Below are 15,681 nucleotides of genomic sequence, written 5' to 3'. Positions count from 1 at the left end.
TGGCTAGATCTCCTAAACATGTTTGAATTTCTAAGGTTGGAATGTACCGAGGTGCTATTGTGAAGTTTAGTCCTTCGTTAAGTAAATGTATCTCGTCTGTGTTTAATTGTCGGTCGGATTTGTAAATTATGAGGTTAGTCAACGGTTTGTCGTGTTGGTGTCTTTTCTGTTGTTTGCATCTTAGTTTTTCTAGTTTTTTGTTGTGACAGATCTTTTTGTCCCTGTCATTCCTGGTGTTGATTTGGTTTAGGTTTCGTTGTATAAATCTGTAAATCTCTGGTTTAATTTCGTTTTCGAACACTGCAAATAAAATAAACACAACATAACTATAGAAAACACCCAAATACTAAATAAAGAAACAAACAAACAAACGCAAAATTAAAGAAGCCTTACTTATACAACAACTCAAGCCCAAAATAAACCAATACAAAGGAACATATTTATACCAATATCAATAAATATAACCTAACATCTCAGCACGTCCTCGACATTCCTACACTCAATTACACAACCGCCTTCAAACATGTGGTCAGCTATCGGTCAGTTATCTCTTTTTTTCTTTGTGAACCTGACGATGATTGAAGAAGGTAGAAACGTTGTTTGCACCTCTACATAGAGTTTTCTCTATCCTTACTAGCCATTTTTACATATATATTTTTCTCTACAAGTGGGTTTTCTCACCATCACGGATTGTTGTATTTATGTTCACTGTTGGGAGGTTGTCCACACACTATTAGACAGATTGTTCATTAAGGATTTCAAACAAGGTTAACTGCGCTGGGACTTTGTAGAAATCACAGAACGGTCGATTAAATGCTTTATTTGCTACAAGTAATTCACAGGTTCCTGCCTGAAAGACAATCTCAGTACATTATCGGACCTGGCCTGGCCTGGTGGTTAGGGCAGTTAACTCGCAATCTGCATGTTGCGAGTTCGAATTCCGTCACCGAACATGCTCGTACTTTCGGTAAATGGGGGATTATAATGTAATAGTTAATACTGACGGTGGGTGGTGTGGACTAGCTGTCTTCCTTCTAGACTATTATTTTTAAACTGAGGATAGCTAGCGCAGTGAGCCCTTGAATAGCTTTGCGCAAAATTCAGTAAACAAACAAATAGTACAATATCATATACAGGACATTTTCGGTGACTATTCGTTTATAATTTAAATATACATTAACACAAGTGGGCATTGTGATCTTATGATTAAGTGCTAGGCGGTATTTTGGTGTAGAAATTAACCCTGTTGGTGACGTTCTCCCTGATGAAGGATAATAGTCAGTGAATTATTGATAGGATATTGATGATCTATTTTGAACAAGAAGAAGAAAGAATCCTCGAAGTTCTCGGCAAAAAGACCTGTTTCACATCTCATAAAAGTCCACTCAGAACTTCTTGGATGTTGTGTTAATATACAAAGATAATAGTTAAACTTTACAACAGATCCTCGTTGGTTCACCAGCTTGAAATCAGATGAAGAAACTTTCAACGTAAAAGTATTCAAGTTTGTTATTTATTTCATTAGTTTCTGGTAAGTGATTATTATAATAACATAGTCTGACCAAATTAACTTGATTCTGTAATTTCTTTTCAAAGTTTGACTTCTAAACGTTTTGAAATAATGCATTGAGAAAAGTAAAATAAATAGTTTCTGGTCAAAACCAGTTTTTGTGTTTATCTTTTCTATAGAACAGCGTTTCCCAAAGTATGGTTCTCGAGCCGGTACCGGTCCATGGAAAAAAATGCTGGTTTACAGAAAAATAAAAAAATAAATTAAGTTTAGCCATTTCACTAGCAACCACCATTTCCAAAATTTCTCCAAGTCCTTGTTGTATATTAAAGAAAGATGTAATTAAACCAGATAATACAGCTATATTCTAATAAAAGTAATATTTTCAAACACATTATAATTTAAATTTTCATTTCATCTAACTTGGATTTCTCAGTATTTTAACTAAGCTAATACAACAGGAAGAAAATATAAATGTTTGTTCTTAAGGCTATAAAACTATAGAAATTCACAAGTTGACTGCTGCCTTTATACCTTCAGTACATTAGGAATTAAGGTGTTCTCACTTAGTACAATTCAAATAACCTAAGATTAAGTTCTACGGTGTTGATAACCTTGATATTTTTGTAAGATACCGTAAATTTAAACCACACGTTAGATAGACACGTCCCCTGCTGAGTCCAAGCCGATCTGTCTCTCTGCAGGTAAGATCAAAGAGGTTTTTTTTTTTTCTCACATTAAAGGACTAATTATTGATACAAGTTAACCGGGTCTTGAACACTAAAATTTTAGGAATTTTATTCCAAATATGTTAAATTTGCTTACTCTGTTAATGGAAATTGACAAGCATGCGAGACCTGACTCTTATGTCTGGTAGCGCCAAGTGGCAGCAGACAAGTTGCTGGTGGCCGGTACTAGAAGCATCAGTTTGTTTTGAGAACACTAGCCGAGACAAGTTATCCGCAGACTCTTGGTGAAACATTAGTACTTCCTGCAGTAACAATAATTACATCTCATGTTTATAAAAACAAGAAAATCAGTTGAATTTACTATCCCTGTTTAATAATACAGTGAAGGTAGAATTGTGGAAATGGCGAAATATATTGAAGAAACTCTTATACGGTGAGTTCACTGCAGTAACTTTTCTCATTACAAGTAGATGAAAGTATAAACATAGCAGATAATGCCAGTTTAATATGCTTTGTAAGATATGACTATAAGGACAGTTCATGAAGACTTATTGTATTGTAAACCACTTCCAACAAGAACAACGGCTGGAAAATTTTAATTTAATCAATACTTTTATAATTCGTAGTGCTTTTCAGTAGAAAAATAATATGTTGAACTGAATACTGATGGTGCTCGCTCAATGATAAGTTCCCATACATTTTTCCAGAGGATCCGAGACTGTGAATGGGTGCATTGTAGCATTTACAGAGAGACGTTAGCTACGAAGAAAATGCCCTTACTTTTGAAGCCAACTATTCAAGAATGTGTTAAGTTCATAAACTATATAAAATCTAGTTCGTTGAATTCCAGAACCTTTACTGCTTTGTGCAAAGAATTGGAAAGTGAAGACGAACATCTCCTATTACACTGTGAAGATCGGTGGTTATTAAAAGGAAATGTCTTAGAAAGACTCATCAAAATGAACAATGAAGTTTTCTTGTTTTTGGAGAAACATCCCCCATCAGCAAAAGATGCAATATTTGAATTTGGAGACAGGCTTCATAATTTGCATTGGTTAATTAAGGTGGCCTGTTTATGTGACATTTTTGGCTTCTTAAATGCGTTAAATCTAAATTAACAATATGCTAACATAAACATTTTTAAAGTCCAGGAAAAGATAGAAGTAGCTATAAAAATAATTAACTTGTAGGTACACAGAGTTGAGAAGAGAAATTATAAATCTTTCTCTACTTTGACGGAAATATAAAACCAAGATGAAAAAAATAATATTCCAGATAAGATTTCCTCGTAAATCGAAAAACATATTTTTGGGCTAAAATCATGCTTGAAGGAATATTCTCCTCCAATTGTCAGCAGTAAAATGTGGATCAGGAACGTTTTTACTGTTGAAACGGAAAATGAGAAGGATAACAACTCAGGAAATCAGAAATTGATCCTGTTAAAGAACTGTTCTGTGACATCGCAATGAAAGACCCTTTTATTCAAGTTTTATTAATTAATTTTTGGCTGAGCTGTCGTGCTTAATATCCAAAATTAACACAAAATAGCAGAGATATTTCTTATGCCCTTTGTCACGACTTATAACTAAGAATGAGGCTTCTCAACGTTGTTTAAAAAAAAAAAACTATTTCAAGAACAGGTTAAATGTCGAGCGAAATTTGAGGATCAAATTAACTTCTTTCCTTCCGATTTGAAGTTGCTGTGTGATGAAAAATGGCATCATCCTTCTCATTAAGTAAGTTTATTTCTTAAAAGAGCATTAATAAATATACAGTTAATGTTAAGATTGAATTACAATGAAGCACGATCTCTTTTATTTCTTTTTACGTAGTAGTACTATAAAACATCTGTATATTTTATAATTGATAAGGTATTGATAGAACAAATGTTTCCAGCTTTATGTTAAGACATAGCCATATCCTAGCGATCTATTTAATTAGGTGTTTGAGGAGGCTGGGCCTCATGAAAAATTACAAAAATTAACCGATAACTAGTTCGAAAGGTTTGGGAAACGCTGCTATAGAGTTTGTTTATTTGGACTAGCTGCATTTCTTTATGCACAACGTTAACATTCCCACACGATATAAAAGAAGGGTTGGTGTTATACCTCCACGTAGCAGTCCTTCGGTAAAGTTAGGTAAAAATAGCAATTTTTCTACAGAATTAGATCAAAATAGCAGTTTTTTTGTAAAAGCATGTCAAAGTATCAGTTCTTCAGAAGGATAGATAAAGTAGAAGTTCTTCTGTAAAGTTAGATCAAATTATCAGTCTTTCTCCAAAGTTAAGTCAAAATAGTAGTTTTCTCTAAGTGTTTATTATAATAACAAAGTCTGGTTTCATAATTTCCCTTCAAAGTCCTATACTTAAGAATATTGGAGATTATACTTCGAGAAAAGTAAAGGAAAATTACATTAAAGAATTTAGATGACTGTGGGCATGAAACTTCTAATATATAAATGTCTCCTTACAACGACTTTCTTTAATTCATTTTACATTTGAAGTAAGAAGACGTTTATACAACTATATATAGGTTTGTACCTGATTTTTGAGCTAGCTTCTTGAAATATTCAATGCCTTTTTCGCCGTAGTCGCCGTCTATAGCCACAGTAGAAACATAATTCCAACGTAACTTTAGAATGACATCTACTATTGCTTGGGCTTGGAAGTTATCAGGCGGAACCACTCTAGAAAAGTAGCCAAATCTTGCTTTGTCGCTGAGTTCAGTGCTGGTTGATGCATAACTTATCTGTGGAATCTGAATAGAAAAGGAAACACTATTTACAAGAAAAACATTAAAGGATCTCAAGCTGTGAGTATTGGTTGTTGTTATTGTGCGTTTCAGTTCAACTACATCCAGAAACGTCTATAAATATAACAAAAACTACCACTGATATTCTTTATATTTATTTCTAAATAGTTTTTCTTATAATAAATGTGCTACAGATATATTAAAGTGGTAAGAGAATCAGTATCAATAGAAAACTAATACTTGTCTGAAGCATGCGGATAACAATGGATTTTGAATGCATAGACTTATAATATGTCATTGTAAGTATCACGGACACAGTAGCCACTGACTGGTAAACGAACTACTGTTGAATATCAAACACCTAGAAGAGTTTTTGGGGCTAGTATAATATTTCGTGAAAACCAAAATCATTTTAAAACACAACGCGAAAGAAGATTGAACATGTTAAAACAGGCTATCTGCCTATTTAAAGAAAATTTAAAGAAAAGAAACCAATTACTGGAAGAAAAAATTCTTAATTTCCTTTTAAAAGAAAAGCATGCATTTTCTCCATTTCTATCTTCTAAAAGATTGTTTAATTTCAATGATATAAGCAATACATAAAATTCAGTGAAAGAAATTGTTGATTGTACTAGAGAAAGGCTGCGCAATAGACGATCTGCGCTCAGTCTACAAGAGGTAATCGCAACTAAGATTTTAGAGTCATTAGTTCTTAAACTTACCCACTAGAAAAATTAAAGACTGGATTGTGTATTTTTTTGCACTTCAAAAAATAAATATAAACTTAACGACTGACCACTGTAAAAGTACACGATCGAAAGCGTTTGTTTCAAAATAACAAACTCAATAACTAGCCCAAAAAACTTGTTGCCGCCAGCTCTTTACAGATTTACTCGCAACTGAATTCACGTGAATCGTTGCAAACTGTCACTCCTATCGTTTATGATCGTATTATGGTGCAAAAATCAATGAAGATGATCTGATGCGCTGATACTCAAGCTAACTCAATGTTAGCAGATGTTCACAGAAAATGTTTATGGACAAGCAATAATTGGAAATTCGTGGGAAGCTTACGGTTGTTATAGAAAACTTAATAAAAACCTTTCTAAAGTTGCTATACTCATGTTTGTTTGTTGGTATAAGTTTATCAAGTTTCTCCTTCGCTATACTTTGCGATTTTTAAATTAAACAATTTTACTATCCCATATTTTGCACAATGTACCAATGAAACTTTGTAGTATTTACCTTTTGGATACAAACGAAAAAACAACTTTTCAGTTACTACCAGAACAAACTCATTTATAGCTGATTCAAGCAGAGTCTTTTTGATGAACAAAAAAAGGTATAAAGCTACATATTTTACCTGAGAAGAAATCTTTGAGAACTAATCCACAAAAGTAGCTCAGGTGGTAAAAGAGAATTTTTGTAGTTCATTTCTTCAAGACTTCCCCCTCAAGTGTCGCTCTAAACTAGATGGCTTCTGCCTATTTCAACTTTACTTACCAGAGGAAATTTTATCTCTTGTTAATGAAACGTTTTCAGTGTAAATATATCAATCATTTTGATTAGTGCAAAGCTTCCGTACTTTCTAGCAATGAATAACAAGAATTCTGCAAACTTTTTCATATTCATAGATCAGGTTTAATAAATCATTTATTACTTGTTTTTCTAAGACAGCATTAAGTTTCATGCTGCTGCTTCATGCATAATTAAACGAAATAATAAAAGAGAGTTTTTAGTGTTCTTTTTCCTAACACAAAGTGTTCCGCGATACAAAGTAGTTCTGTCATTGACCCCATTACCCTTAGGCGAGGCTTGCTTTCAACTATGCGTCTTTCTTGTTCAACCCGTCTGCATTTTGTGTCAAATGGTTCACCAGTTGTTGCCAATTGGAAGGTAGTGATTTAACCTTTCGAAATGTCTCCTCCCCGTCCCTGATGGCCACATATATTAGTTCTTATATATATTAGTAAATCAGGCGTTATTCTACCAGAACAACATATTATTTTGTCAGTAACAAACCATTTAATGTGTGTGGACATCTACAAGCAGGAATTCAGACGTGTAGGCCCTTCATAGAGATTTAGATCACACTATAACACCCCAACCATAATCCTTTCAGTTATGTTGTGAATTGCTGCCACATTGGTCAGCTTCAGACCTATATTTGTCCATTATGAACGCGTGTAGATATTCTCATCACGTTAGAAAAAAATTGCGACTCGTAGCTGATATTTCATTTCCGACTCTTTCTAAATAGCCCCATTCAATTTTAGAACGATATCCAAACAATAACCTCACAGATAGTAATAAAGGAAATTATTTATTTCAGCCAGCTTTCCACCTTAGCGACTTCATAAGGGCTGGTAGTTCAATAATATGTTAGATTCCTAGCCCGATGAAACCGCAATGGCGAAACGTTGACTATAACAAAGCTTTCTATTATTAGGTTGAAGTCGTGGTCGTTTTTTGTTTTAACCTTATTGAAAAAATTGTCAAAATTCCTCTAGAATGTACTACAAATTCTGAAAAGTTAATCAGATGTTTTTCTCATTTTCTTCTTAAAATCGTGTAAGTTGGTATCACAGCGACTGAACAAAGAAATCTCAGCAGTGCTTGAACCTTATTTATCAAGAATGAAGCGTGAGTTAAAGAACCGTCTATTGTGAAGAGATTTCGTGAAAGCATCTATTTATGTAATTCGTATTACATTTAAATATTACGCGCTCTGTCGATATTTTGCTCAAACACATGGTTTTAAGAAACAATAGTTTATAATGCATTTTTCTCTTTTACGTTCGTACCAGTCATTTCTATTTTTAGACTGGAAGCTAATTTTTATTCTCTCAACCCATACCAGCCGTTTTTACACATATATTTTTCTCTACAAGTGGGTTTTCTCGTCATCACTACTAATTATGTTTTGTTTCTTCCTGTTTTGACCGTAGTATCATCACGATTTACAGTTTTATTATGGAATATTAATTAATTTTCTATCTATCATTCAGTTACATAGCTGTAGATTCTAATCCTACTTTTTAACATCAAATATAGTTGGAAAAGTCTTTTCAACTTTTCATAAAACAAGCATTTCATTGGACTTTTCAACTTTAACATGTTTACGCTCGTAGACTGAACTGCCAGTTTTCAACCATTGATGAGAAACCAAAGAGTCTGCTGCGACAAAAACTTTCTCCAGTTCTTTGAACCAAATAACGGGATTAACTGTCACTCTTATAACGTGTCTACAACTGATTGTGCAGCATCTTGAACCACAAAATCTTCGATGCGCAATTAGGCTACAACCAAGTAGTTCCTACACCTTTTATCTTTGTCTTAATAAAAAGAAATAATTTGTTTTTTAAAAGTTTAAGAATTAGTAGTTGGCAGACTGATTTTTATATTTGCTAAAAGCAACAAAAAGAACTCTTTTATAGTGTTTCTATAGAAATATTCTTAACACATTTTATGATTAATTTGACATTGCAAGTAAACACTTAGTCCTAATTAAAAAGTAAAATTACACAACCACCAGCCGAGTTATTGTACTTTTTGCACGCAAATAGTATGTTTTTCAAACGCTAATTTGCTTTGAAACTATATGAGAAATAGAAGGTTAACTTAGAGCAGCTTTTTATTTGATTACAATTGGATTAAAGACTGAAATTTACTGTTTCGTAAAATATCGTTAATTAATAAATCTACCGTCATTCAGTTCCACATATAGTATTATTCTCATTTGCCCATGAGGGAATATTGAAAAACTTCAATTATAAAACCTACAACCGATGCACGTGTCAAAACTTTATTACTGAATTAATGAATCTAACTAACACTAAAGTTTCACTTTTGAGACAAAAATCGCATACTTACTTTGCTAAAACATCATTTTTTTCATCTGCATTTTGCATTTTTAGAAGTTAGATGTTTTACTCAGTATTTTTTATTGTCAAGTAATCAAAACATAACATCAAAGTGGAATTTTAATCAGTATTTTAAAAATACTAAAAATTGTATTTCATATACACAGGTTAACCGTCAATTTATGTTCGTTGTTGATTTTCAAAGCTTTGCAAATAAAAGTTCACATATTTTGTTTCGTCTTGATAAAGTTATGAGCAATGTTTTTTGTTTTTTTTCCAATGTATATTTTTAAAACTTGTTGAACAACTATTTCTGAAGTGATTAAATTATCATTGATCAAACAGTAAGAAAAGGGCCTCGTGAATCTGGTTTAAAGTCAATAAGTCGTTCTTTGTCCCTGCAGTCGACTATATAGTATTACAAATCTCCTTTGAAATTTTGTTGTATTTACTGGGACTTGAAGCAACAATATTAAGCGTCTCTACTCTTCCCATTTAGGGTTTGATTCTCCGCAGGGGAAATAATAGGTAGTCCACTTGATGATAAGAAACCTGAAGATGACTGAGTAAGGTTGGAACGTTGTACTCTCCTCATCAATAAAAGTGTTACTACCCATATCAGCCGTTCTGAGATATATAATAGGTAGCCCAAAGTGGATACACTGTAAAGTAAAACAAACTGATCTTTATCAGTAAGAACGTAAGATAAGCATGTCTAATTAGTAATACTTATTACCGGGTTGATGTAAATTTTGATTCAAGTAATTAGCTTGTTCTGATCGAAAATTAGAATTAATTATTATATCAAACACTACCCGGTAATTGATTTATATAGGCTTAATCCTAAAGGCTTTCAAACGGTATAAAACAAAATGTAGTGGCAACATAGAATAAATGTTTTGTTACATTAATTAAATTGCATTATAGTTATTTTAGTGCTTTGATCGACCAATTAAGATCAAGTCAGGTTAACAATGATAAGCATATTTTTAAGTAAGAATTTTTTATGTGTATTAACAGCGTGTTCATGCAGAATTTTAAGACATGGTTCACTATTTCATGACGTACGCTGGTGGGACAGTGCTAAGTCGAGAAACTCACAACGCTAAAATACGGCGTTCGATTCTCGGTAGTGAACATAGCAGAAAGTTGAAAGTGGCTTCAAGCAAACCTTTATGGCATCCAAATACAGACACGTAAAGTATGGTTATAATCAATATAATAGGTAGAACACTAACGAAGTGCTTATAAAAATTAACAACCAGTTCGCAAGGAAACGCCCTCCAGTTACACAGCGATGTATCTGCGGACTTACAAAGCTAGAAACCGGGTTTCGATATCCGAAGTGGGAAGAGCACAGATAACCCATTGTGCAAGTTTGTGCACAACTACAAACAAACAAAGAAAATACATTTCTTTATGCATGATTGGACTTGTTTTGGAAAAAAAAAAGTATTTCAACATGATATTTAAATTTATGGCATATATGCTGGTTGTAGATCGATATAAAATATGACCGATACATTAAAAATCGTTGTATGCATCTTTTGGACGTCGAAACAAAGCCCTGCAAATATATAAGTAAAAACGGCTTGTTTGGGTTGAGAAAATTTTCTTCCGTCATCGTCAGGTTTACTAACGTTCACTGATTAAAGCCCTACAAAGATGAAATCGCTGCTAATATACCAGTTTCAAAGCAATATCTGTGATCATAAGGTGCCATATAGAGACAAATGTGGAGGCCCGGCATGGCCAAGCGTGCGACTCGTAATCTTAGAAGCGCGGGTGCGCATCCACGTCGCTCCAAACATGCTCGCCCTTTCAGCCGTGGGGGCATTATAATGTGATGGTCAATCCCACTATTTGTTGGTAAAAGAGTAACCGAAGAGTTACACTTCTAAATTAGAGACGGCTAGCACAGATAACCCTCGAGTAGCTTTGTGCGAAATTCAAAAAAACAAACAAGAAGCTCTACTGAAATAAATGCATATTTTTTCCTTATGTTCATTGGCCTTAAGATTTTTGCCAGCAGTGTATGTTGGTTAGACGTTTGTAATTATTAGAATTAACACTGATGATCGTAAATTTCAAAATCATTTTAGTAGACAACGTAATGATATTAAATTTATAACTGAAAAAGAAACTGCAAAACCTTTACCATTTTTTTTATATTAAGATAGTCCATTATGTAAGTTTAAAGTTTGTATTGCAAACTGGAAAGTTCTACTCATTGTTAAAAGAATAAATCAAACACGATCTATTACTCCAGAAAATATATTTGGTTTTATTTAAACCAACATTTTGCCATCACGGCTTCATCGGGACAAACAAGACACTCATTAATTGATTTATGCTTGTACAAAATATTTCAGGCCCGGCATAGCTAGGTGATTAAAACGATCGACTCGTAACCCGAAGGTCGTGGGTTCGAATCGCCGTCGCACTAAATATGCTCGCTTTTTCAGCCGTGGGTGCCTTATAGTATTACGGTCAATCCCCCTATTCGTCGGTAAAAGAGTAGCCCAAGAGTTGGCGATGGGTGGAAGCACAAAGCTACACGAGAACTATCTGCGGTAACAGTCTATAATTTAGTAGTGTAAATCTAGAGGGAAGGCTGCTAGTCATCATCAACCACCGCTACCTCTTGGGCTACTCATTCACCAACGGGCCCGGCATAGCCAGATGGGTTAAGGCGTGCGACTCGTAATCTAAGGGTTGCGGGTTTGTATCCCCGTCGCACCAAACATGCCCGCCTTTTCAACCGTTGGGGCGTTATAATGTGACGGTCAATCCCACTATTCGTTGGTAAAAGAGTAGCTCAAGAGTTAGCGGTTGGTAGCGATGACTAGCTGCCTTCCCTCTACTCTTACACTGCTAAATTAGAGAGGGCTAGCGCAGATAGTCCTCGAGTAGCTTTGCGCGAGATTAAAAAAACAAACAAACAAACTTTCCCAAGGAATAGCGGGATTGACTGAAACATTATATTGTCCTCACGGCTGAAAGACCAAACATCTTTAGTGTGACGAGGATTCGAACCAGCTACCTCGGATTACGAGTCGAGCGCCTTAACCACCTAGTTCCTAGCCGTTATTAGTAGTGGGAGGCGGATATAAATCCTGGAAGGCGGATATAAACCTTAGTGATCATCATGATAATAAGAATGGCATGTCCGCAGTTCTAACAAATCAGCAGTTTCCTAATGGTGCTGAAACTCTCTTACCAAAAGATTCACGTTTTTTCAGTTACTCCTATAACGAATGAAAAATGCATTTGGATATCATGTCGTCATTACAACGTTATCGCAAATCGGAACACGACAGAGCATCTGATGATACGCCGACTCATGCAGAGGCTTTTCTGAGATATTAACCATCCGACGACAAGCCTACACGATCTACTGAGTGGGTATATGAGAAGGTTAAGTGATATCGAATCTACGGAATAAGAGATCAACGCTGTGCACAATCACAACATTTTAGAATTCCCATTTGGTCAGCCATGTTTGTTTCCACCAGAAGTAGAAAAGAACGTCGGACATGGATGTAATAACCTTAGATATAAAATATAATCATAACTAAAAGGTAGTACAGGATATAGATAACTAAGATAAATGACTATTTGAAACAATGAAAATAACGACAAAACACTAGATATGTAAAGCAGGATCTTTACATTATCACTCACATCACATTACTGGACAATTAAATCATATTAATAAAACTCAGCAACTGATGCAAGTAAATTCAAAGTTGTACAAGAACATCTTCATAAATTAAACATTAATTTATATCGACAAATATACAATAATAGTCTATGAAGCTGTGAAAACAGTCCACAGTATCAATACAAAAACATTTCTATCTGAAAAAACGTACTTTCACACAAATTTCATTATACCATATATTAGTCCTAAGATAACATCTCGTATTAGACACACAACCAGGTACAAACATTAGACTTTCAGAGAACACCTTCGAGCTCTGCAGACATTAGATAGTAAAGCCAGTGTTATGGCTAAACATTTTGTTGACAAACACAATATAATTGATATTGATTGTCCCATAACAATGAACATTTTTACTTACTGCCACAGTTTTTTAGGTAAAAAATACAAAGATGGCTTATTTGTTTCAGGGAATATACGACTATAAACAAAAATTTCCTTAGATTTTTTAATTCTTACTGCTTATATTTAATTAGTGTACCAACGTATGTCTGTTTTACATAGTATATGTGGACGTTTCTTTTAGCAGAACAACATCGAGCTATCTGCTGTGTCCACAGAAAGAAATCGAGCCCTTAATTTTAGCGTTGCAAATCCGTACACTTACTTCTGTCCCAGCGGGGGACTGGATAATATAATTTTGTCCGTTTGCGAGTTCCTTCAAGTTGTTTATATATTTTCAGGCAAAGTCTATCCTACGTGTTACCATCATCAAGGCAAAATAGTACAGTTTACCGAAACTGTAAATTATATTAAATAATTATATTTATCATTGTGCCAAAAAACATCGTTTCTTGCAGTTATTAATCTTAATATACCAGCACAACGTGCATTAAAAAGAATTATTTAAATTTAATGGCAGGATTTCTAAAATGCATCGCTCTTATGTCATTTGTCCACCGCTGGTACAGCGATAAGTCTACGGATTTACAACGCTAAAACCAAGAGTTCGATTCTCCGCGGTGGACTCAGCAGATAGCTCAACGTGGCTTTGTTGAAAGAAAAGGTACACACACTTACGTCGTTTATAAATTTACATATCAAAGGTGTAACAATGGCAATGTGAGCTCTACAAGTCATTGTTTGAGTTCAAGAATCAAAGAGCAAAATACTACACATCATCAGATTGCTGTTCTTTGTCATTGTTTACAAAACTGTGATTTTAGACCTACGGCCAATGAATTCAGTATCTATGGGAGTGCATTGAATCAAAGGATGCTTCACACTGAAGAAAGTTTGTGTGTATACACAAAATATGTACAGAATATGTTACGAAAATCAAATGGCTTCATCTTTAGACTACTGATAAGAAAAGAAAATTATGTAGAGTTTGAGACATAAATGTGACATCCACAATGTAAATAATTTTTGTATGTAGTTTGAGTTGTGTTAAATACATTATTTTAGAACAAGTGAATTGTTTGCTTTCCATTTATTGGTCGAATTTATCGCCAAACACAGACACTTACTTCAAAAGAATCCCATCTCACATGTACATAAAACCCTGACAACTATTCTTGAATGTCACAAGACATTCTACGTTTCACCTTTAAATTATGTTTGAATGTAATAAGGCATTAAATGTTGCTTTGAATATTTATTCTAATACAAGCAAAAAATATAAATTGTGCTTAGTTTTAAAACGTAATGGGTAAAGAGCTTTATTAGCTAGTAGAGAAAAAGTGTACAGATATAAAATAAATTAACAAAATATGTATTAGACCGCCAAAGTAGAAAGTTTAATATGTATTCGTCTTATCTGCTTACTACGGAATGATACATCAGATCGAATATGCTGATCCGATAGGAATGATTCTTTGGTGTAAAGTGTGCTTTTATCCAAGTGGCTTCTTCTGAAATACCAAAGTTTCCTTATAGTCTTTTTTTGGTATGAAAAACTACACCTCAAATGTACCGATTAGCCACTGGGAGGGAAAACAATCAAGTAGAGAATTTTTGTACACGTTGGCTACCACTTGGTGTTAACAAATCAGTGTCATTATTGGGGCAAGCTTAATGTGCTAGTGAAGTGATGTTAGTGTAAACTTTCAAGTTAATTATCATATAAGCGATTGTAGTTTCTTTAGATGCTGTATCGCAAATAAACATTTCTCTATCTCGCTCCGCACTGTTTATGATATTTTCGATTTATTTTGCAGAGTTATTTAATGAATTGAGCAAAGATTTTTGTCAATACTTCTTGGGTTACATTAGCTATTTTTGTCAGGAATTGAGAGAAGTGTGTATTTACGGGTTAGTCTGCTTCACATTGCGTTTTTGTTTGTTTGTTTGTTTTGGAATTTCGCACAAAGCTACTCGAGGGCTATCTGTGCTAGCCGTCCATGATTTAGCAGTGTAAGACTAGAGGGAAGGCAGCTAGTCATCACCACCCACCGCCAACTCTTGGACTACTCTTTTACTAACCAATAGTGGGATTGACCGTCTCATTATACGCCCCCACGGCTGAAAGGGCGAGCATGTTTGGCTCCACCGGGATGCGAACCCGTGACCCTCAGATTACAAGTCGCACGCCTTAACACGCTTGGCCATGCCGGGCCTTCACATAGCATAAATATCTGTTCAGCTGAAAGGTTTAGGGATTTATCAGCTACACAATAATAGAAAGGAATACAAAAATACTGTGATTTCTTCTTTATGAGAACCACGATTTTTCTAATCACATTAAGCTCACACCACGTTTTGGACGCCTAGCCTGCTAAAGTTCAAACTTTTTTGTACCTTCAATGTTGCAAATGCCAGTTATAGTAGTCAGATCAACTTCAATGCTGGAAGCGACACCTAGGGAGCTCATAGTATGTATTTATTTTTATATCCTTATCCATTCCTTGTAACTATTTATTAGGCTCGTAATACACCTTTGACCGAAATGTGTGCATATTACGGAATGATACATCAGATCGAATATGCTGATCCGGTGGGAATGATTCTTCGGTGTAAAGTGTGCTTTTATTCATAAAAACGTGTGCTTTTATAGATAAAACACATACACACCGATGACCAAATTATATTTTATTATTCTTTAGTGGTTTTGACAAGCTAAATTGGCCCGGCATGGCCAAGCGCGTAAGGCACGCGACTCGTAATCCGAGGGTCGCGGGTTCGTGCCCGCGTCGCGCCAAACATG

The 15,681-nt window shown here is 34.5% G+C and overlaps 1 protein-coding gene across 1 annotated transcript in view; it reads right to left on the bottom strand.

Annotated features, from left to right (window-relative positions):
* LOC143253265 (metabotropic glutamate receptor 3-like) overlaps positions 1–15,681 on the bottom strand; it is an 80,479-nt gene that overhangs the window by 28,872 nt on the left and 35,926 nt on the right. Inside the window, exon 2 of the mRNA XM_076506831.1 lies at positions 4,739–4,955. Coding sequence (XP_076362946.1) covers positions 4,739–4,955 — 217 coding nt within the window. The remainder of the gene's footprint in view (positions 1–4,738; positions 4,956–15,681) is intronic.

Source organism: Tachypleus tridentatus, chromosome 6 (genome assembly GCF_004210375.1).
Source record: "Tachypleus tridentatus isolate NWPU-2018 chromosome 6, ASM421037v1, whole genome shotgun sequence".
In the NCBI taxonomy this organism is placed as follows: Eukaryota; Metazoa; Arthropoda; class Merostomata; order Xiphosura; family Limulidae; genus Tachypleus; species Tachypleus tridentatus.
The sequence above is the reverse complement of the archived record's forward strand: the minus strand, read 5'-3'. Positions and strand labels throughout refer to the sequence as shown.